Consider the following 24,633-nt stretch of genomic DNA (forward strand, 5'->3'; position numbering starts at 1 on the left):
TTAACAAGAGGAATATGACAACTCTAACCAAATTCCTTGACACATCTGTGTGTGGTGGCTGTTGATGCCTTGACCTCAGCCTCAGTCCATTCCTTGTGAAGTTCACTCAAATTCTTGAATCAATTTTGCTTGACAATCCTCATAAGGCTGCGGTTCTCTCGGTTCGTTGTGCATCTTTTTCTTCCACACTTTTTCCTTCCACTCAACTTTCTGTTAACATGCTTGGATACAGCACTCTGTGAACAGCCAGCTTCTTTGGCAATGAATGTTTTTGGCTTACCCTCCTTGTGAAGGGTCTCAATGATTGTCTTCTGGACAACTGTCAGATCAGCAGTCTTCCCCATGATTGTGTAGCCTAGTGAACCAAACTGAGAGACCATTTTGAAAGCTCAGGAAACCTTTGCAGGTGTTTTGAGTTGATTAGCTGATTGGCATGTCACCATATTCTAATTAGTTGAGAGGTTTGAGAGCCAAAATCATCAAAATTAAAAGAACCAAAGACTTAAACTACTTCAGTCTGTGTGCATTGAATTTATTTATTGAGTTTAATACATGAGTTTCACAATTTGAGTTGAATTACTGAAATAAATGAACTTTTCCACGACATTCTAATTTATTGAGATGCACCTTTATGTAATCATCCCTGCTTTCAGTGCTAAATCCCTCTCATCTAAATTTATAGAATTTCTTATGTGACCCACTTTTCTGAGTTCATCTCTGGCCTCTGTGTCACTGACAACGAGGTGAGTGTTCACATAGGAACACAGGAATGGCGCCCGAAGCCACATTAACTCAACGAGGACAATGCCATCATCACATCAGCCTAAATCTAAGTCATTAAGGGACATTATCCTGGCAATCTTTATGTAAACACAACCTCAGGATCAATTATGTGAAAAAAGACGCAAAACAAACTCACTCTCCTGCCCAAGAAGAGGCACAGAGCAACACCCAGACGCCTGGTGTCACACTAGGATTTAAGTATAAGCTTTGCTGAGTGTGTTGAGGATTTGGTGCTCATGAAGAATGTTTTTTTTTTTTTTTTTTTTGAGTTTGAGCAAATTTCACAATCTTCCTCTCCAGCAGTCTCATTGTGAGAAAGTGACTCATTAAATCACTCATTTGTTTTAGGGGAATGATGTTGAGAAAATCCATAAGGCATACCAATCAGGTACCTGTGGGTTACAGTCACCTTTGTATGAAAGAATCAAGTTGTGCTGTGAGTAAAAATGACACAAACTTGACAACAAATCTGATAAAGTACCATGAAGCATGTTTATATTGAAAAAGACCTCAAAGCTGAAAACTGTTTCCTGCTAGCATTTTCCTACTTTTTTATTTATCTATATGTTTAGATCTATTTTTGGCATGCTTTTCTTGGGACAGGACTTCACAGGTAGCAAAGTGGGAATGAAAGAAGGTTGGGTTTGAGAAAGGACTGCAAGACAGGACTCTGGTCACCCAACTGGAATTGCACAACATGTTGGAACTCTGTCCTGGATGAATTTTCTGTGGAAACATAATGGAGAAAGTCTTGTTTTTATGAGTTTTTACATTCAAATCACTCCAATCATGGAGTGAAGACATCATCAAACATCTAACTTCCTCTTATCTTCCTGTTTTTTTATCTCTTGTTTGCTTAAAAGAGTCTGATCTTCACTATCTCCTTCGTTACTCAAGACCACCTGACAAAAAGTGTCCAGTCCTCACTGTCATGCTGAGTAGCTCACTTTACAGATTGTTAACTAAGGCGCATTGCCTCATTATGTGAGGCTGAAGAAATGATGCCGAAGAAATGATGCCAGCAGCTCTGAGCAATAATCTGGAACTGGGAATGAAGCACATAATTTGTGTAAACAAACTATGCAATGGCAAAAATATCAGCTCTAGTGAATTAACCATCCTTGAAATCAAGGTCTCAAAAGCACTAGCTGCATATAGGCAAGCCTTGCACTGTTAACCTTCTACTTGTCTTTCCTTCCTTTCACTTGGATCAGTGGAGTGAGTTACCAGAATTTTTACCTCGGAAGTCATGTATCCATATACAAAAACAAGATCTACTCCAATACCATATAACAAGTCTGATATCTCAGAATCCAAGCTAATTGTGTCGGTTTATCATCTGCAGTAGAACCTGGAGATTCAAATTCCAATGCTGGTACGACTGAAATCCTCAGCTAGCGGGACTGAGAAATGTAAAAAATCAATAGTGATTACAGAACTCTTTTAGCAAGGAGAGGGAGTCACTGTTACTCCACATATACGGTCACTTGTTAAACTGTTGTATAAAAGTTATATCACACTCACTGTCTGAATATCAGCACAGCTGTCATTCAGACCAACAGCACTCTTGCTAGTGTGATATTCCTTAAAAAGTTGTAGTATTACAATATTTATGTACTGTACTTATAAGTGCTTCCTGTTTGTTCCTGTACTGGGTCCTGTTTTGCTTTTTTAAAACCCAGATATTCCTGTCAACTGGGCACTTTTGCTTTTTCTGTTGTCAAATTTATATTTAGCATATTAAACATATTTCTGTATTCATGTACATTTATTGTATTATTTAATTATATGAGAATTGTATTTAAGAGCTACACTGATGCTTTGTTAAGCACTGTTTAAATATATCTGAAATTGGAGTGTTTGTAGAAGCTACTATTTGTTACGTTGGTAATGCCTGCAGTATTGTGTAAAACTGATTAACTAGTCATATAAGGGCTTTAAACAACGATTGGAGAAACAAAACAAGAAAGGCTACCAAAAAATTATTTTGAAAGGAAATTTACGGTTTTATATTCACATTAAATAGGCCTATGAGTAAACAGAACTAGTAAACCCAAAAACTGTAATGCTTGAAATTGTGAATCAGTTTTCAAATGTGGATTTGTACCTCAAACAATGTCTCTTTACAAAATAAAAATTTCAGACGCAGTAATGCTTTTGATGATTTTGGTAGTTACCGTTATAATCCCATGTAATCATACAGTGACAGTGACTCTTTCACGAGCTCCCTTAAACCATCACCACTCTCCAGGCACGACAGGCAGGTAAAATTCAAGATGTCAGTCACGGCTGTAGAGGCAGAAAACAGCAGCATGTTTTGCAATATTTTAAACTCGGCCTCCTCACACATCAACACTGAGGCTTGTCATATGATAATCTGGGCTGTAGCTCTCTTGTGCTCTCTTTTGGTCACCGATGACACCGCAGAGTATAGTAAACCGTATCATAATAAAACTTCACATAAAACATTCTATTCATTAAAATGTGTGCCATTAATTTAAAAAATATTTGAGTGCATCCATGTTCATTTAAGGGATAGCTCTCCCAATAATTCTGTCATCATTTCATCACCTTGTTATGAAAGGTTATATTAACGTTAATGCATATTGATTAGCGGTGAGTAAATGATGACAGAATTTAAAATTTTGGGCAAAATATCCCTTTAACACTAATTCAGTCGTATTCGATCTCCAGCCTTTAGCCTCCTAACAACAGACATCTCAGTTCTCCACACAGCAGCCCTTTGGGTTGAGTTATTTTTTTAGTAATTTTTTATTGTCTAATTAAGCAACTGAACTATTTAAAATTAACACTGCGTATCTATTTAAAAATTACGTTTTTGCAGCAAGATGAAAATTATTAGAAAATTGCCCAGATTCTTTTTCTGTAATAGTAAAAGCATTTTCAATGACAATGTCAAGAACAGATAGAAAATAATACTTATAATCGCTTCAGATAAAAGCAACTGCCAATGCCTAATTATGAATGTAAAATTAATTATAACATACATTTAAAGTTAATAATATATATAATAATAAATGACCATCGTGGATATATGTACTGTGTATATGTGAGCACAGGTGAAACAACAAAACACACTCCATGCTGCATTTTTTTTTCTTTTATTTTTTTTCCTTTTTTAAAAAACAAGAAGTTCCAAATACTCTGAAACCTGAACCCCAGCACTGACCTCCACCAGCGAAATGGTTACAATCAGAGGGAAAAGAACAAAGGTTTCATCAATACATGATCCTAAAGTACAGCAATGCATAGAGATCTGGTGAACGTCACCAAACCTGGTTCCCTGCAGATCCCATTACATTGGGTGTAGACCAGAGCGCCAGTCGGGTCGGCTCAAGTGCAATGTTGGAAAAACTAACAAGCCAAAAGGGTTCAAAAGCAAGGATGTTTATGACATCTCATATTTTTTTCTCCATTTAGTTTGTCAATGAAAGGAAAAGTGTGAAACCTGTAAAGCAGAAATAGCCCTCATAATGGTTATGAGGTCACAGCTTTATTGAGATGGGTAGAAATAACACTATATGGTGCCAAAGATGGGTGGAGGAGTGTACGAACTAGTGTTCTTAAAGTGAAAAATTATCCTAACCAGCATAGACAACTTTTCTAACTGCTAGACCAAAATATGGATTCTTTAGTTGAGCTGTGGATGATGTGGGAAGTTGGTGGCGGGGTCCATATTGGTCTCTCTGTTGGCAAAGGCAACAATGCCATGTGATGTAAAACAGTTGGGTATGAAGAAAAAAATGAGAGCTTAAAATTCAGTGCTTAAGAGAACCTATCAGCCGCAGGAACTGTTTAAATACCATTTGGCATTGGAATATGAAGAAAACAATGAAGCTTTTTCACATAAGAAACAGCATGTGCGTCTGGAGTGTTTTGTGTACAGCCTATACACAGTAACGTTGAAGGTGCTAAATTGTGTCTCGTCAAGCAATTAAGACCAAAAGCTACAAACATGAGTCCCAGTGGAGCTGCAGATCTGAACTGTCCAAAAAGTCTGCAGAAAATACACTGGGTGGGGTGTGCGAGCTCAGAGGGGCAAGAACCATACCCCCACTGTTAGAATTACTGCCCCCTCCTACCACGGGTATGTCCAGCCAATCCATGCCATCCAAGGTGGGGTCTTCAAAGTCCAAGCTGGCAGGGTGGGGCGAGAAGCTCAGGTCACTGGTGTCCATTGGAGATGAGGGATGGTCCAGAATACTGGAAGTGCTCAGCATTTGATTGTGGAGGTCATCGATTAACGTTAAAGGTCCGTCCGGCTCCACACCGAGAAGAGGAGCACCGGTGGTGCTCTCCAGGAAGTCCTCCAGACGGCCTGTTCCAGAGCAAGGTCTGTTCTGGGTGTCGGGGTGATGTGTGGGTGGCAAGAAGTGGTGCGGAGAAGGAGGTGGGGAAGGAGTGGGTGGGCTGGAGGGGAGGTCTGACAGGGAGGGGTCTTGACTGGCTTTAAATCCAGATGAAATTTCTAAGATATGGAAAGAAGAGAGATTTATTATTTAAAAAATATATTCCCACCCTACTGTTCAAAAGTTTGTGGTGGGTAAGATTTTTTAAAAATGTTTTTGAAAGAAATCTCTTTTGCTTATCAAGTCTGCAAATAAACATAAAAACACACAAAAACCAAAATAAAATTCAAAACTAATCTTTAAAGAAAAACTATGTAAATTTTGGCTCTCTAGCTGTTAATAAACAGAACTGCATGCATCCCGCGAAAGAAAATTCTAAAAATAACCATTTCCCATATTAATGTATTTAAAAACTCACGCAGGTATGTGTTACAGTTACATAGTGTTGCTTTAAAATAACCATTTTCTGTTTTAATATATTTTAAAAAGTCATTTATTCCTGAGATGGGAGTCATTAGTCCAGTCTTCAGTGTCATGTGATGCTTCAGAATTCATTCTAATACACTGATTTGGTGCTCAAAAAACATATCTTATTCATTTCTTACATTGTCAATGTTGAAGACAGTTGTGCTGCTTAATATTTTTGTGGAAACCATGATGCATTTTTTCCAGGATTCTTTGATGCCAGGATTTATTTGAAATAGAAATCTTTGAAATATTATAAATGTTGTCACTTTTGATCAATTTGCTGAATAAAATGATCAATTTCAAGTAAAAGGAGCTCTTTTACCTCCACTCTTGATCAGGATTTCAAACAGATCATCTATTTGCTGGTTGTTTGAGACATTATCCTGTAAACAGACAATATCACCAATGTTACAAGAAAAATAAACTGTTTAAATAGAAAAAGCTGAAAGAAAGAAAACAAAGGAGAAAGAATGTGAGTAAAGGCCATACTTTGAAACGCTGAGGAGGGTGAGGGTTCGGCTTTGGGGAGGAAGGGGTAAATAAAGTGTGTCGATCAAAAGATGGGCAAATGTCCTCCTAAAATTGATGGAGATGATGAGTAGAGGAAGATTAAAAAAAACTAGCTTTAGCTAAAAACAAAGCAAGAAGGAGAAAAAGACAAAAGGAAAACAGGTAACAAAAAATAAGGGCATTAGGTATTAATGCATGTGCAATACCTTAAACGAAGGGGGTGAGGAGGGTTTGCTCAGTGGGTTCGATTCCTCACTGAAGAAGGGCTCAAAACTGGGTGGTGCAGACACTGGCTGGCTGGGCTCTTTAACAATTGGAGTTTCCAAGTGGAGCCCTACTTTCTGAACCTGAAAAATGGGAGATTTCAACATGGATCAGCTGATATGAAAAGTCCTATAGACATATTGCAGATGAACAAACACTTTAAAAAACAGGTCTTGCAGATGTCAATGCGGATGTCAAATACCTCCATGAGGTACATGTGCTTTCAGGGTGTAAATCAAACAAATCTAATTCAAATCTTTGTGAGGTTAACTCTTATAGATTGAAAATAATGCATGCTTGTTGTCTTTCATCATAAACTATTTGTACATATCTGCTATGCATATCTGTGTTTCATGTACCTTTGAAGACTTTGGAGTAAACAGAGAGCTCTCTATTTCATGCTATTTTTCAGAACTGTAACAGGTTTGAAAAAAGCACAGCCACATGTTATATACACATACTTTGGTGATGGGCTCTCTGACAACTTGTGATTGGTTGGTAGAACTAGCCATACTAGTAGATGACTGGCTAGGAAGCTTGGTAGGGGTCGACTGCAATCTCTGAAACACAACAAACCAAGAATTACGACTCAATTTTTCTTCAGCCCCAAATCAGCATATTAGAATGATTTCTGAAGGTTCATGTGACACTGAAGGCTTGAGTAATGGCTGCTGAAGATTCAGCTTTGCCATAAAAGAAATCTTACGACACTCCAAGTTCAATACAAAGGGAGATATTTTCTTTTAAAGAAATCGCTGTTGAAGGATTACAAAAAAAAAAAAAAAAAAAAAAAAAACCAGAGCTTCTTCCCAGGTTTGTGACATTACTAACCGGAACCACCGGAATATGCAACTACCCGTAATGGTAATGGGACGTGACGTTTCCGAACAAAGTGCACTAGGCGGTTAACGAATCACAAACACACTGGGCCAGCTAACCAATCTGAGCCCGACTGCGTATTTCTGATGGAGGGGCTTCACAGAACCAGGAACTCAACAGACCATTTTGACGAAAACAGAAATAGCAGTGTAGAATAAAGGTAAAATATGTGAAAATAATGTTTTTTTTTAAAACTGCACCCCATAAACACAATGTAGCCATTGAAAAAATCTGATCGACCACCCCTTTGAAATGAATACAAGTCATTTTAAATTAAAATAATATTTCACAAACTTCTTTCAAAGCATAAAAAAAATTACCTAACCCGAACAGTACTGAACATAAAATTAAGTTAAAATGTTAAGAGAAAAACTGTTGTTTAGTCACCTGTAGAGTAATCCATCCATTGGATTTGCTTTGAGGAGACTTTCCAGTCAGGCTGTCCACACTATTACTGGTGAGTGCAATCAGATAACGGTTACCATTACTGTCAGTGACCAACGTGGGAGTGGAGTGAGCTTTCAGGAGATCCAGTGGGAAAGACGTAGTAGTAATTTGAGTACTAGACTGCTGGTTGACGAACACCTGTGAAACCTGTATATATATAAAAAGAAACTATGTGAAACTGGCAAGAACTGCATGAAACAAAAGGCATACAATACCATTCAAACAAATATCAGAAGAGCTGGAAGTGTTTGCTGACCTGGGGTGTCTGTACCTGCTGCTGTGGCTGATTTTGTGGCTTCGTCTGCTGCTGCTTCTGATTGCTTTGTTGCTGCCTCTGCTGGATGATGAGCTGCTGCAGCTTTTGTTGCTGCTGCTGTTGCAGTAACTGCGTCTTCTTTTGCTCCTGCAACTGAGTCTTTTGCTGCTGTTGTAGTAACTGTACCTTCTGCTGCTGCTGCTGCAGTAACTGTGTCTTCTGCTGCTGCAGTAACTGAGCCTTCTGCTGTTGCAGTAACTGAGCCTTCTGCTGTTGCTGCAGCAGCTGCGTCTTCTGCTGCTGCAACTGCAACACCTGTGTTTTTCCTTGCTCTTGCTGCAGTTTCAGTGGTTCCATTTGCTGCTGCTGATTTTGCTGTTGCAATAACTGTGTCTTTTGTTGCTGTATGTTTGGTAGGTCCACCAGCATTTGCTGCTGCTGCAACTGCAGCCGCTGAATCTGCTGCAGTTTGAGTAGAGTCTGCTGCGAACACTGCGTCTGGATCTTCTTCTGGGGTTGGACTTGCTTCTGCAGGTCCTCTGTTGTGTCCATTTCATCCTTAATCTCTTCCTTTACCTTCACTTCCACTCCGTTAGACAGCAATGGTATTTCAGCGTTACCCGTGTTGTCCGTTATGTCTGCTGCTGCTCCACGCTTACCCTGCTCCAGCTGAGAGCGCAGGGTCTCCACCAGCCTCTGCTTCTGCCTAAGCATGCGTGTCAACTCCTCGATCTGCTTGTCCTTCTCTTGAAGCATTTGGTCTTTGTCCAAAGGAGACACCGCAGATCCTGATGCTGCCATGGGACCTGGATCCTGAGACTGTGCAGCTGGCAGCGGACCCGGGTGAGAAAGCCTGCAGGAGGGCTGCATCTGCCCATGAGACTCCTCTTTAATTGGGGATGGGCGGTCTGGAGAGGGGTGCAGGCTGAGCTGGGTGAGAGGCGAGGAAACCTGTTAATGGAGAAACACAAGTTCTTAAAAGAATGTAAAAAATACACTAAAATGTAGAAATAATGATAGCTTTAAGCATCACAACATATGAAAAATACATTTTGAGATCTGCTAAATACCACTAAAGATTACCAATAGCATGTTTTAAATTATTAGTGTTTTTAAAGTCACAATGAAACTGAAGTAGCTACAGATTTTTATCTGTATTTTGGTGTACATCCATGTCTAACAGCTTATTGAAAAGAATAAATGTGCATCCCTAATGTTCTTTTCACTATTTCATCACAGACCTACCATTTCTCCAAACACATCCCCATTGCAGCTTGCCTCATCGGGACTCAATCCAGCCAGAGAGCGGTCAGAGGGGGTCGGAGATGCAGGAGGAGAGGAGCTAGTGCTGCTGAAGCGCATGATTTGAGGTGGAGTTGTGCTGTGGACCCGAGTGGTAGCCGCTACAGGAAAGGCTGACAATGGAACAACCGTATCTTTCGGGGCTTGATGTTGGGCGGCACCAGATGACTGAACTGACACTTGTGGTACCTGAGCAGGGACGGTTTTCGTAGCTGCAGTCCCTGTGGCTGAAGAACCACTGTTCTGCTCCTGGTAGTTCTTCAGTCGTTCGATGAGATCGTTCTTAGTGCCCGATACTGTCAAACCCCTCAATTTGAGCTCATGTTTAAGTTCAGCAACCTGAGAGATGAGAGATGAAGAAAAATCAGTTTCACATTATCCACCATAGAGTGAAATAGTTGCGTTCTGGAAGTAACAATCTGCATCATTTTCTCCAAAGTTTGTAATATTGTGATTCATTTCAGAGCTAGTTGGTTTGGTTTATGGCTTCAATCTAATGATGATTTTTAATCCCCATACACAAAGTGGGAAAAATAACGGAACCAAAACTGTCAAAATTAGTGGTCATTGTTATTGCTTTAGTGTAAGTTAATAAATTGCAACCGTTACCCACTTTGAATTCATCCAGGTTTGCAGGCAAAGTGCTGGGCTTAGCTCCTCCCACTGTAGGCTGGCTCTGACGATTGGGCCCATTCTGATGGGAGGAGATTGTAGAGCACGCGGAAATAGTCCGGGAAGGGGAGGGGCCTGGATTGTTGGATGGTTGCTGCTTTTCAGCAGGAAGTCTGGATTTGAACAGATTTATTTTTGATAAATCAGTTAGTTGTATCTACACTTCTCAAGCATGGTGGCTCAAAGTAGTTTTGCTTCAGAACTCAGTTTATGCAACCTGCATTTAATATAGGTCCTATTTTGTTTTATTTCACATAGTTTTGTCTATTTTGTTATCCTAATTATTCATGATTATATAGTTAGTTGCATTTATTTTTTTATTTTTTTAAATGGAATCTTTTGTGACACAATCAAAACAGATACGTGACACACCGGATGAGAAGCACTGCTCTAGCAGACACACACCAGCGTTCAAAGGTTTGGGGTCAGTAACCAGGTCTTTTTTTTTTTTTTAAAGAAATTAATGCTTTTATTCAATGAGGATGCATTCAATTGATTAAAAGTGACAGTAAAGTTATTTCTAATGTTGAAAGGTTTCTTTTTTCAAATAAATGCTGTTCTTTTGAACTTTCTATTCATCAAAGGATAAAAGTATTGCGGTTTCCACAACAATAATACAAGCACAACTGTTTTCAACATTAATGATGAATAAAAAAATGTTTCTTGAAACAAATCAGTATATTAGTATGATTTCTGAATGATCATGTGACACTAAAGACTGCGGTAATGGCTGCTGAAAATTCAGCTTTGCATCTCTGGAATAAATTACATTTTAAAATATATATAAATAGAAAAGAGCTACATAAATTGCAATAAAAGTTTGCAGTATTACTGTTTTAATGTCATGTTTTATCATATAAATACTTAAAGAGAAAAAATTTTACCAACCCCATACACAAACATAAAATGCACATACACAATTATACACCACACAGTAAAGTGTATCCATATCCAGTGTGGTTGTACTCACTTTGGAGGTGCGGGTAAGATAGTGTGGTAGTTGTAGTGCTGCTGTTGCTGGTTAATGATCTGAAGCTGAAGAAAAAGCTGCTGCTGGTGGAGGATCTTAGCGTACGAGGAGTCCAGTTCAGGAGGCGGCTCCCGGTCATTCTTCTGGTCAGGTGGGATATACTGGTGATATTTGAGTTTCTTCACTTTGGGCTTGTTATCTTTGGGTTTCTTGGATCGTTGAGATGTCCGATCTGTGCTGGACTTGGACTGCTGCTTATGGTGAGGGCAAAGCAAAGGAATACAATAAGGAAAAAATGAGTGATGAAATCACATTTTTATTGGTTTAGACTGAAAAATGAATCTGATGATAGGTTTGATGGCTTTCACTTTACCTTTGTATGTCCCGTCGGTGGACGGGAAGAGTTTGTCATGTTAGTTTCACTGGTTAGATTCCGTGGTGGAGAAGCATCAGATGCAACGAGAGGAGGAGGTGGGGCCTGAGTGAGGAACTACAATAAATACACTGGTTAAATACAGTATGTATGGTATGGTCTTAAATGCATTTTCTACATTGTCCTCTCTGTTCTTAACCTCACAGATGTTGCTTTGTGGCTTATAATGAAGTCATTTAAAATACAAAACAATTTAAAGGTACAGTTCACTTTAAAATACAAATGGTAAAAAGCAGCTTGGACATTCTGCTAAATTGATCTTTTCATGTACAAAGAAAGAAAAAAGAATACAGGTTTAAAATAACACGATGACATGTTGGGTGTGTCTGGATGAATGGTCCCTTTAAGTGTAGAGCAGTGCTGCCCTCTAGCTTACTGAAAGCACAAAAGCGATATTCCATTCATCTCATACTGAACAACTGAAACAGCAATATACCTGAGAGGGTGAGAGTTCTCCATTCATTTTCAGCATATCAGAGGGGGAGTGTTGAGGGGCAAGACCCAACGGAGAGTCTTGACTGCACAGGGGATCCGGTGATAGGGCATCGCTACTGTCCTCGTCCATTGAGGAGCTCTCACCCTTTGGAGACTCTGTACCTGAAAATACACATAAGAAAATGGTTGTCTGATCTGTGAATGGACACATATAAGTCTGGTTCATGGTTTACCTAAGCTGACTCAAATTTTGTCACTGATTACTCACCGTCATGTTGTTCCAAACTGATATGTTTTTTTTAATAAGTGATACGTTTCTGTGCCTCCACTGAAAGTTCAGGCAACTAAAACTTAGAAGATCCATAAATGCGCCATAAAATTAATCCATATGAATCGAGTGGTTTAATCTAAGTTTTGAGAATATGGTTTGGAACAACATGAGGGTGATTAAATGATGACACGATTTTCATTTTTGGGTAACTATCTTTTAAGACATTGATGACTGTAAAACTTCACTTATATTTAACAGAATTAATGGTGCTTGAGTTGTGAACAAATCATTGTGAGTGAAACTTTTAAGTGAACAAACTGTCAAATATATACAATTAAAATGACACAGGAATGTTATTGAAAATACATGTAGGTACAAGTTTCCTCTTTTATTGTCAACTTTGCAAATAATACATTTGCACTGTTGTCATTTATGGAGAAAATGCTTATGGTGTTTAAATAGTAACACTGACAAAGCTGACAGTGCTATAATAGCGCATGTGACATAAATGTTGTTTTTGACAGTGGTTACAGACTAACCAATGAGCGTGTGCACAGGGATGATGTTCTTGTGGATGAGCTCGATGGGACCAGGGCGGTGGGAGATCTTATCATTGAGATCATCTGCCAGGCGGGCTCTCTTCAGCTTCAGCTGCTTGGCCTGCAGTGAGGGCTCAGCTGAGGTCTCTGTGAGTGAAAAACAGATGTATTCATTAACAAATGAATCACTTCATTTAATGTAAATACCACCTAAATTCCCCTCTGAGAGTCTACTGACTCAATTAGTATTTTTGCATGTTGATCAACTACCTGTTTCTAAAGTAACAGAAATGAAAAAAAAAAATACTATAGAATACAGAAGCTATAACAGGAACAGGTCAGGACAGGGTTATGGCTATGGACCCTTTCACTGTGAAGAAGGTCCATTGCAAGAGGCAGAAGATGCATAACAGAAACATGACTTGCAATTGAATAAATAATAACAAGAATGATGTGACCCTCACCTTCGAGGATGTGCATCCTGACCAGTTCTGACCTCTCTGGCCGACTCCTGATCTTCCTCTTCAGGTAATCCTCAGTCTGCACCAGTAAAAGCGAAAACAAGTGTCAATCAAAGATGACAAGAAAGTGATTTTTTTTTTTTTTTTGTTTCTTCAAAAGGAAAAGAGATAAAGTCACTCACGCGTGCTCTCTCCAGACTTTTCATCTGTTCGTGAAAGGCAGCTGGACTCTTCAGTGCTAGAACAGAGACAGAGACAGTCTTACTCTCTTATGTTCAGTCATAAGGATGTGCATTTTGGTCACTGTAATTGCCAGTTGCTATTCCTGTGTGAACTAACCACTCCAAACAGCAGCCCAATGCATATCGCGTTTTCACTCAATCACTGCCATGACTTCCAAGTTTTCAAATAGTCATGTACCTGTGCCCACCTTTTTCCCTTAATGAATCATATTTAATTTCGAGGAACTATATAAGAAGACTAGTCATCAAATGTCATACAAAAAGGTCATACATTTAAAAAGAGAGCATCCCCTTATATTAGATTGGCTCACATCATCTGCTGAAAGAACAAAGGAACCAAGTGTGTATATCCATCTGCCTGAAAATGCACTTGGGAATATAAAATAATAAAGTTATTTTTTATTACTCTTTACTTTTTCAAAAATGTCTTTTTTGCTAAATAGTTTGCCTCTGGTCATCTTAGAGTATACCAAACAAGTATATTCCTAAATTGGTAGTAAACTGTACTTGTACAGTGTATGTACAATATAAACTGTATTTACGATCACAACAGCAGACATTTTTTTTTCTCTAAAAAGAGGGCTGAAAAAAAAAAAAAAACTAAAAACAAGGAGAGTAAACTGCACATGTGATTTAGCTGTAATATGAAAGGAATAAAGTAAGAATGTGATGCAACAGCCAAGATTGGGTAACTAACTTGAAATTTCTGAAACCATATGGTAGTGTCAGCAGTGATCTGCCTAGTCTCTGTGCAACAGAGGCTCACAAATATAAACCGAAAGTACTGTACAAAACACAATGACTTTATTCTCTAAATTTAATGATTTAATTCTCGACATTTTATTTCGACATTTTTCTTGAAATTTAACGAATATAATCTTGTATTATAGTGAATTTAATCTCAAGATGGTTTTATTTTTTTTATTATCGCTTGGCCCTAATCCTCTTCTGTACTGAACTGTAGAGTCGTGGATAAATCACATTAAAAACGTTCGGAAAGTTGACATAACCTGCATTGTGAGGAAAATGTGAGTTAAAAAAAAAAATTTACAAAAAACCTAAAGGCACAAACTTTCCCTTAGACATTCAATATAAATTTAATCTTAAATCCTTGATGAAAAAGTCAGTTGGCACGTTATGTGTCAACTACTCTCATTCAGTTACATTAAACGGTTAAGAAATCTTAATGTAATCCTTCAGGCTTATGTGTGCAGCAATGAAAGTATTTTGTCAAGTGCAATTGTCAATTAATACTGCAACACAAGTGTTTAGTGCTGTTTAAATTTAACCAAACAGTTCGTTTTTGGCTGTCGTTTAAAGAGCAAAGCTAGAGCTGCTTGAGAACTTCCTCCTTTCCACAGAAGCTACATAGACAGCACAGTGTGAAGACAGCAAATCCTCTTTCCTGATGAGCAGAACACAGAATAAGGAAGTGGAAACAATAGGGGAAGTAGATCCACCTGATAATGCAGCAACAGGCCCTTTCACAATGACTGTGTGTTTGCAATCAAAAGTCAAGAGGACATAGAGAATAGTCCCATCCATTAATGCCTGCTGGAGCCTATAAGCAAAATACAAGTCAATGCTGCAATATGCAGCATAATGCATAAACTGGAAAGAACATAGATAAGCTCACTGTTTTTGATTTGAATGGGTGTTGATTGCTATATAAGCACTGATGAAATATTTTATGTCATTGTCGATTTCATGCAGAATGAGCGGCTGGGAATGTTGCAATATCCTTCAGAGTAGCATGACATACATGTGGCCATTGCTGCACCACAACAGCAAGTTTCTTATTGACACACTCCACCACATCAAGAGTCTGCATATCATTGGGGCTATACTGTATAATATAAATATCTCAGAATGCTGTCATTATACCTAGCTTTGAATATACAGTAGCCTCAAAGTTTTTATACATTCAGGTCACGCTTAATGTCTGAATGTCACTAGATTCATTTATACATACTTGAGTGTGACTTGAATGCCCAAATACGTTATGAAGCAACTATAAATACAGCATTCACACACATTCCCAAAATGAACCTATTAATTTTTTGCAATCTGCTTGTGCTGCATGTAAATGCACATATGCACATGTGTGATGCTTGGCATAGCTAGAAGAGCAAAAATCTGACTTACGAGGCATGATTCCTTGGCTGACCAGCTCCTCTCTTGTCCTTCTCTGTTGTAGTTTGAGCTGAAGAACTGCATGGGGAGAGAGGAAAAGGGTTCAGATAAAGAGAATGACAGATTCGATATTCACATCAGGACCGCTGCAGCCAGATGACTATAGCATAAGTCAGGACAAGAGCTCGAAAGGGCCCTCTTTCAGTTTCTTTCTAAGTAAAGAGTGAATGCTGAGGGGAGGCACTGTGAATGCTTAGGTTGTTTGGGTGTTTTCATACTTCCCGTTTAACCACACTCAACTACTTTCCTGAATTCAAAAAGTGCAACTGAGAGGCAATAGGCGTTCTTCAGATCAGGAACTTGCGTGCTGGCACAACACACTGGGTAAGTTGCTCAATGATTATGAAGAGGGTGGAGTGTAGGCAGCATGAGAGATTTGTTATTGTTATTGCTTTGTTCAGTGAAAAAAAAGCCGTTACAGTACTATTATGTCAAATGCCACGTCAGGAGGGATGTGGCCCAGGACGCTTTAGAGGCAAATGTGCACCTGCCAGTCCTGACACAATGACATCATCACCCACATGGCATTGCTTTGTGTGCACAAGTCAGGTGTTCTTTACAGACACAACGTCTGGGGATAAACAAACCAGAACATCGTTTGCGCATGCCAAGACCCACCAAACACTCCTTTTTGCTTTATAAACCATAAATAAACAAAAAAAAAAATCTATGATTTCATGAAGACCCTTTAACATCCTTAGTAACTGCATGGTGGGAAAAGGCTCTTTACATTATTAAAATGGGTTTTTTAAGAACTGTTCACCAAAGGCTGGCGTTTTCTTGATCAGCTGTGAGGATGTGAATCCTGCACTTTTAAATCAGGGCCCCTTTTGTCACAAGTTCCCAAAAAATCCCAGAACACCCACTCCAGTTCTCACTTGCAAATTGAATACAAAAAGTTTCGCTATTTGTTCTAAATTCTTCCTATTCCCACTTCATTTTAACAGCTGTTTTTGACCACCCACTCCTTAGAGCTGCTCAGCACTATTTCTGTACCCACTGAAGAAGAAACACAAGCCCTCTCGCACCTCTCCGAGAACCTGGCCTGATACTGTAAATCAATCAGACACATTTAAATGCCAACACTCTCTCCATTGTTTCCTCGCCAGCCTGGAAAATTCCGTGGGAGACCTGGAAAGTGTGGCGTCAACATCCAGGTCTTGAAACAAAAGGAAAAAAGAATAAAGAAATCATGCGGACAACTGGGTTAATCCAAGAGCCTGTGTGTCTGGGGTCTTAATTAAACACACCTCTTGCTGACTGGCCTCAAAGCCCCTGGGCCTGGCACAGTTTACAGGTCAACCGGTGCTCGCTCTTGGCTCTGTACGAGCAGCTGGGGTGATCTCACCACTAAGTCACTAGAATAATCAGGTCTGACACGTTAAGACACGGGATAAGCGCCAGTGATGCTAAATTCAGTGTATTAGGTTAGATGCACACCTGGAGGGTGCTTTACTTATACTCTATAAAAGCATAAAAATGGCAATGCCTACCTTCTTTGAGGCTATGATAAGCATGTCTGTCACAGTCCAGAGACATCACAGACATCTTATCTTCACCGTTTTGAATTGGTTGATCCTCAAAAGAGGAAGTATCAATATGAAGGCATTGGTTTGTGTCCAGCATGTTTGGATCCAGTGTTGAAAGTCTCTTGAAATGTCTCAAAGTCAAAACTGATATTCCATTGGTGGTCCAAAGTGAGGAAAACGGATTGTACAGCACGAGATTTCCGTAACAGTTATGTTAGTCCACAACAATGGTATTTACAGCGTTTCAAATCTCAGAACTGGAGAACAGACAGCTTCCACTTGGTTTCTTCCTCATCCAAAATCTAATCCTCGCTTTTGTCCTCTTTTGTTCTCAAAGGTGGATGCAGAGGCTCTGCAGCTGCGTTACGCAGAGGCAGAAAATGAAGCTGACGCACATAGGTGAAGACGGCAGAGCACAGAGCCTGCTCTGCACTCAGCAGAAGACATTCACAGAACAGCGTGTCTCTCACCCTCAAACATAGAGGAGGGTCTGCTGAGTGCCAATGACTGCTCGCTTCAGCTCAGCTGTTGCCTCTCGTTCACGCTTTACAATCTGGCAGACCCCCATTCACCCCCTCAGCTCTTTTTCACTGGTTCATTAGGGTAGCATATATATAAATATATATAAACGTAATCGCATTCAAAAGTTTGGGGTAGGTAAGTTTTCTATGCTGTTTTTTTTTTTTTTTTTTTAAATGCTCTTATTCTGTCAAGGCTCCATTTATTTGATCAAAAATACAAACTGTAATTTTGTGTATTATTAGAAATGTAAGTTTTCTGTTTTAATATACTTTCAATTGTAATTTATTCCTGTGATGGCAAAGCTGAATTTTCAGCTTACTCCTGTTACTCCAGTTTTCAGCGTCACATGATCCTTAAGAAATCATTCTAATATGGTGATTTTGTTCTCAAGTAACATTTCTTATTATCAAAGTTGAAAACAACTGTGCTGTCTAAAATTTTTGTGGAAATCATGACATTATTTTCAGTATTCTATGTTTAATTTACTTTTAGGGTCATGAAAATGTTCTTCCTTTGTTAGTGTTTTAGAATGAAAATAATGCAGTTCTCATTAACAGTAACAACACTTTCACTTATATACAGAGAAAGCATTTCTTTTTAGTTTTTATACTGTATGTTCACAAACTATAAGCTTCCGATCACGTTTCTGGCATACACAACAAGTGAAAAAAATTCAACTGCAAAAAAACAACAACAAAAAGAAACAGGAACAGATCAACCCTCTCACATATGGCATGCAACATTTTACAAGGTATTTCATACGGAAAACTCTCACGTCACTCTCAGAAATAGTGTCATGTGGGGCTCTCGGGAGTCCCGGTGACATGAGCAGAGAGTGAAAGGAAGGAGGTCACTGGAAAAATGTAGGTCTCCTTTGACCTTTCCTATCTTTCTGGCAGATAAAGTGAAGGAGTTTGCCTGTCACAGGCTCACATACATCGCACATGTTTGACTGTTGGCGAACCCCCTCATCCCCCCACCCGGGTCCTCTCTCAGTTTTAAATAGTAAGGCCAGCTGGCCAGAAGGCTCTATATTCAGCTCAGTATCACCTGTGCAAGCACTGTATAGGGTTACCCACCGCTATCCCAGCGCTACTGTTCTTACAAACATGACTCACACACATTTTCTAACAAACACACACAAAAACAGAATTCCAGAAAGCAAAACACTAAAGAACGGCTATTGAAGTGATACAGGTTTGGAATGACATGATAACAGAATGCCATTTTTGTGTGAACTCTCCCTTTAAGAAGTCCTGCGTGTGTTAACCAGGTGGCAGGAAAATTCCAGATCACTCAGAATTTGATAAATGCCTTCTGGCCACTATATATTTCATTCAGATTAAATACGCTAATGTAAACAGTCATACTTTCTGTATTATAGGAAAATGAAGACCACTATGCACAGACCCCCTAGAGACAAAAACATTACCACGATCTGCTTTTAGCCCACGAGCTCATTGCTGTCATCATCACTTGGTGAGAATTCACAGCAGTTGACGCTTATGCTGTAATTGACTACAAGGTCCCAGCATTGCGAAGTGACAACTGACCACAGAGGAAGTCTATTGTCAGCCTGTATGCTACACCCAAAAGCTGACACGTACAAAACATCACCTTTATCAAATAAAGCATCACAGATAATAAAGTCAAAGCTCATCAGGCTCTCAGACAGATCTAAAACACCTAAATGAGTAACCTCAATGTAGTTTTATTTCAAGCAATGCAAACATCCTGTTATGACTGTCAGAATCATTATTGGCCAAGGTTAACTTATGGTGTAGTACCGAGTTTTTGCAGCTGCAATATCCGCTTTTATATTTACAACATTATTTTAAGACTAACTTAAAATTAGCTTCTTCCATAACAACCACTAAATATTTTGAAATATATATTTAAAGTCATGAAAAACATTTCCATAGTCTCAAAAATGAGAGGTTGATTTTCTATTGCATTCACGCTGTTCTGTTTTTTGAGAATCAGTTTCTGCCCTCTTCTAGATGTTAAAACACAATAACACAATAAAGCGCTATATAAATGCATTATTCATTCGTTCATAAAACACACTTTTCTGCTGCTATTTTCCTTTCTGCTTTCAATCACCCACTAAAAACCAACGTCATTGTTACTTAATTTCCAGCACTATCCAGAAGAATAGGCCCTAGCAGACCAGTTTCCATGCTGTCTACATTTCTACAATGACGCAAGGGATCGCACTGCCATAAAGTCCTCAAAATCATACGCACATGAGAGGATGGTAACACTTTACAATAAGGTTCCATTAGTTAATGTATTAGTAAACATGAACAAACAATAAAAAATACATTTATTACAGTATTTATTAATCTTTGTTAATGTTAATGAAAATAAAGTCGTTCATTGTTACTTCATGTTAATTCACAGTGCACTAACTGTTAACAAGCACAACTTTTGATTTAAATAATGCATTAGTAAATGTTGAAATTAACATGAACTAAGATTAATAAATGCTGTAGAAGTGTTGTTCATGCCTAGTTAATGTTAACTAAAGTAGATAACTAATGTTAACTAATGAACCTTACTGTAAAGTGTTACCGAGAGGATTATACCTCATATCTCCTCAATCTGATTCAAATATGGCCCCACTACCAAACGAGTGAAAAAGTGAAGGAACAAGAAAATCAGGCCAGCTGCCTGACTCGAGTAATACAAGCTGCTAAAGTGCAGAAGGAACGTCAGATTGAGCTCAGCAAATGAGGTTATGGGAGGAAGGAAAGAGAGAGAGAGAGAGAGAGAGACGAGTGAAAAAAGAGAGGCTCACGTCCAAGCTCTCCTGTTTTTGTGAGCCTGTTACATAACATCCTTCTGAACTCATTTCATCCAAACCTCTCTACCTCCTGCCCTACTATCTAGCATCTCCGCAAATCATAACTCTTGTTTTTATTATGTTTGACATTTTCACATGATATTCCATCCTGCTGTTATAGATAAAACAAATGGTATTTTGTTCCATTCAACATTTGCCTTAACTTTATAAAGCCTACTGGATTTTATTAATACACAAACACACAAATTTCTAAAGCCTTTAAATTATCAACATGATCAAAACACACATGCCTTCTGTCTTCATCCCCCTTCAGGCTGTGGTACACATCTTTTTGCTGTGAAATCTGACTTTTATAAAAGATACATTTTTAAATCATTAGTAAATCTTCAAGATAAACACTACTTGACTGGAGCAACTTGGGCTTACTTGATTATTCTTTCATCATTTTTAAAATCATGGTTAAACGTGAGTGTCAAATACGATGCATCATGCTTGTGTGGAACATTTATTTGTAAATCTCTCAGTCAATCATTGGACTGCATCGCATTATATGATTGGCCTCCCACAATAATAATAATAAAAAAACCACACAAAACTAAGCATTTAAATATGATTAGTCTGCTATACTGTTATAAATATTTATTTACTGATCTACCTTACAAGCTATCAGAATTTCTTCTTATGTTTTGCATATTTTTGCTCAGTTTTGTGTTTCTTGTTCCTTAGGTATTAGCTCCACATTTTCCTATATCATACTATGTGAGCCATAAAAGCCTAAAGCATGAAATATGATACTTTTTTAGACTATTATTTGATATGTTATGCTTTAAAATGTTAAACCATGTCTCAACCAGAAGTGACGCAATAAAGCAACAAAACATATCTGCACAAAATAAATTGCATAAACAAATACATACATACATAAATAGAAAATAAAATTAATATTGCATTAATTAAAAAGCTGAAATTAAAATATATTTCTTGTTACTGGATATTTGTTATTGGATAACAAAAATAAACTAAAAAGAAATATCAGGTGGTCTCTAATTCTGACTGGATTATTGTTGCACATGGTATAAGAGTTTCATATTCGTTCTGCTGTACATTTGTTACAATTAGGTTAGGACACGGTTTTGTTGATCTGTAGTGACAATATAGACGACATTTAAGTAATTGCCATGAAACAATGAACATTCTTTTAAACTTGAAAATCACTGCAGCAACGCCTGAGTATTTAAACCTGGCCTGTCACGACTTGTTAGCCTGTTAGGGGAGAGTCGCTAAGTTATGTCACAAAGATCATTATCTTCTGTGTCCTTTCTAAACATGTCACTTTATCAAGACACAATCTGACTTTACACACTACTTTGACTGTTTTTGTTACTTCTACAGAAAATTAATGAGTTCTGAACACGTTATCAGTTGGAAATTCCATGGAAATCCACCAGGATACAATTTATTCTTTGACAAAAGTTTCTCTGTTTATATAATCATGTGCAATCAATTTACAACAGATGTTGATAAATCAGTGGTTGTTAACAATTCAGTCATAAAGCTGGAATTACAAGAACAGACAAAACAAAGCAACTGATGGGAGTGATTTCCTCATGTTCCTGTGTTTACGTCCAGAAGCTCCAACATAAACATTAAAACTAAATTATATGCATATGCAGGTCAATATCACTTAAGATAAAAAAGCATTTTTTCAAGTCTCTTGATGAAAAGTACAGTAAAAAAATCATTACAATTAAAACTAATATTTCATAAGATTAAAATTCTAAATAAAATGCAATTTAACAGTCAAATCTGAATTTTCAGCATCATTACTCCACAGTCTTCAGTCAGACGGGATCCTTCAGAAATCATTCTTATATGCTCATCTGCTGCTTAAAGGGATACTCCACCCCAAAATGAAACTTTTGTCATTAATCACTTACCCCCATGTCATTCCAAACCCGTAAAAGCTCCATTCATCTTCGGAACACAATTTAAGATATTTTGGATGAAAACCTGGAGGCCTGTGACTGTCCCATAGACTGGCAAGTAAATAACAGTGTCAAGGTCCATAAAAGGTATGAAAGTCATTGTCAGAATACTCCATCTGCCATCAGATGCACAATCTGGTTTAGATGAAGTGACGGGAACACTTTTTGTAAGCGAAGAAAACAAAAATAACGACTCTATTCCATAATTCCCTTGTCAACAGTCTCCTCTGTGTCTCTTCATATTACCGTATGCTGTTCTGTATCATCCACACTACAAGGATATGCTGTTTTCTTTCAAATCAAAGCTAAATACATGTATAAACAGTGCATCCTTGTGGCGCGGATGATACAGAAGAACATACGGTGATATGGAGAGACACAGAGGAGACTATTGACACAGGAATTATTGAATATAGTCGTTAGTTTTGTTTTCTTCCCGTCGCTTCATATAACACAGATAGCACGTGGGATTTAAGAATCGATATCGTTCCATAAAAAAGAGAATCGATTAATATTGAGATATCGACCATTTGCACCGCTCGCTCTCACAGCCGCATGTAGACGGATTGGCTCAAAATCGGAAAGACGTGAGACTGATCAGCCAATCACCAAATTGGCCGATTCCGATCCCTGGCCGATCGATCGGTGCATCTCTACTTTTAACTATAAAATTGAGATCATGTTATGTTGAAATTAATTTATATATTATATGTATTTGTGTGAAATCAATGAGATACATTGACCTTGGTTGTTGGTTCTGCTATGCAGATGTGGTGCACTGGAATAAGAAAAAAGCACTGTGGATGTCTAGCTGACAAAACACTTTTCATAGCTGAGGGCCACGAGTGCATTATTGGTTCTGGCATACTACACTTTAGCAAATCAAATAAATCAAAGCAGCTAAACTGATGTAATCTTATAAAGGCCACTGGTTCTGTCTGTGCCTGCAAGTACATACTTTTTTTCTTAACAACTATGCCAGATAATTTTAGTAAGCTTCCTTGTTCCTGGAATACCCATTCTTCCTGGTGTCAGCCTTGTCATTTTATCATCATCGCCACAATAAGCATGGTGTGTTTTTCCAGAGTTATGATTCACCCGACCTGTTAGTATGCAAGACAGAAGATGCCTAGATAAACGTAGAGGCTGCTGTGGGTCGTGTCTAGTTAATGCAAACAGGCAATGGCTCTTTTTTTCTCTTTTCCTCCCTCCATTCGGTTATGTTCAAGGCCTGTGTAAGCATGCTGGAGTTAAACTTGGCAAGCGATCCTAAAATATTACATAACAGAACACCACAGAGCAACCCAGAGACAGTGAGTGCAAAACCCACAGCAGAGTAACTGCGCTCTGGAAAGCAATAATGATGCAATATGACTTGCAAATCATACATTTTCACAAGACTAACTGTCTAAATCTTGACCATTTATACAGAAACATCAGTTAGCCAATATCAACAGTGGCAATGGGACTGAAAATGACCTGAGAACTTCGATCAATCCATCAGTTGCACTTAAAAATCAATGTAAGTATCTCATGGCGACTGGTACCCAAGTCACAAAAAGTTCACATAACTGTTCTTTTATCCAATATCTCACGTCAAGGCACCGCGCATCTGGAGGAGTGTGCTCTCACAGATAATCAATCACCCTTTACGCTGACTTTTGCCAGGACTCTGTCAAACCTCCTTGCCCAAGAGCTGATTTATAACACAGAATCAAACATGGAATGGTAACGCTGTATGTTTCCTTGTCTTGTTGACCCAGACATTCTGTCCCAAAAGGAGTCTATTCTTTTTCTCAAAGCTCTGAACTCCGCTGCCATACCTCAGGGAGAAAACAGCTGGTTTTAACAACAGAGAGAGGAAAAACTCCTATCCATCATTGACACATCCCACCCCTTCCTGCTGGAGCAAATCCAGGGTGAGCTCTCCACATATCGGTTTCTATAGTTTGTCATTTTGAAGAATTTCACTTAAAAGTATGGAAGCAACAAAGCATTAGAAACAAGTAGTACACGTAAGTGTGCTTTGACACTCTGGAGTATTCAGGAGGCATGTCACGGGCGAATGAATGATATTTAGGTTATATATCCCATTCTTTCTGTTTCTTTGAAACTTTTATGCATCAGCAAGTATCCTAATAAAGTTGCTGTGATGTTCAGGACATCTGAGTCCAACCTGGGGCATGTCCTGATCCCATTCCCCTTCTCTCACCCCTACTTTCCTGTCTATGCTCAACACTGGTTTTATGGTTAAACAAAACTAAAGCTATTAAAAATTAGCTTTTGTTAAATGAAA

General features: G+C 38.4%; 1 protein-coding gene across 5 annotated transcripts in view; it reads right to left on the reverse strand.

Annotated features, from left to right (window-relative positions):
- Positions 1-3,889: 3,889 nt before the first annotated feature.
- Positions 3,890-24,633, reverse strand: part of LOC109109558 (myocardin-related transcription factor A-like) — a 31,466-nt gene continuing 10,722 nt past the window's right edge. For 2 of the 5 annotated variants that reach the window (XM_042767530.1, XM_042767533.1), the window contains 16 exons: positions 15,448-15,513; positions 13,243-13,298; positions 13,064-13,139; positions 12,600-12,746; positions 11,791-11,951; positions 11,295-11,411; positions 10,922-11,172; positions 9,893-10,064; positions 9,223-9,618; positions 7,978-8,928; positions 7,662-7,868; positions 6,857-6,955; positions 6,338-6,478; positions 6,111-6,197; positions 5,944-6,004; positions 3,890-5,272 (listed from right to left, as the gene is read on the reverse strand). In XM_042767530.1, the coding sequence (XP_042623464.1) occupies positions 4,752-5,272; positions 5,944-6,004; positions 6,111-6,197; positions 6,338-6,478; positions 6,857-6,955; positions 7,662-7,868; positions 7,978-8,928; positions 9,223-9,618; positions 9,893-10,064; positions 10,922-11,172; positions 11,295-11,411; positions 11,791-11,951; positions 12,600-12,746; positions 13,064-13,139; positions 13,243-13,298; positions 15,448-15,513 (3,509 nt within the window). In that variant the 3' untranslated portion in view covers positions 3,890-4,751. Of the gene's footprint in view, positions 5,273-5,943; positions 6,005-6,110; positions 6,198-6,337; positions 6,479-6,856; positions 6,956-7,661; positions 7,869-7,977; positions 8,929-9,222; positions 9,619-9,892; positions 10,065-10,921; positions 11,173-11,294; positions 11,412-11,790; positions 11,952-12,599; positions 12,747-13,063; positions 13,140-13,242; positions 13,299-15,447; positions 15,514-16,988; positions 17,698-24,633 lie in introns of those variants that run through there. The other 3 variants (XM_042767531.1, XM_042767529.1, XM_042767532.1) reach the window with 3 other exon arrangements.

Source organism: Cyprinus carpio, chromosome A12 (genome assembly GCF_018340385.1).
Source record: "Cyprinus carpio isolate SPL01 chromosome A12, ASM1834038v1, whole genome shotgun sequence".
NCBI lineage: Eukaryota > Metazoa > Chordata > Actinopteri > Cypriniformes > Cyprinidae > Cyprinus > Cyprinus carpio.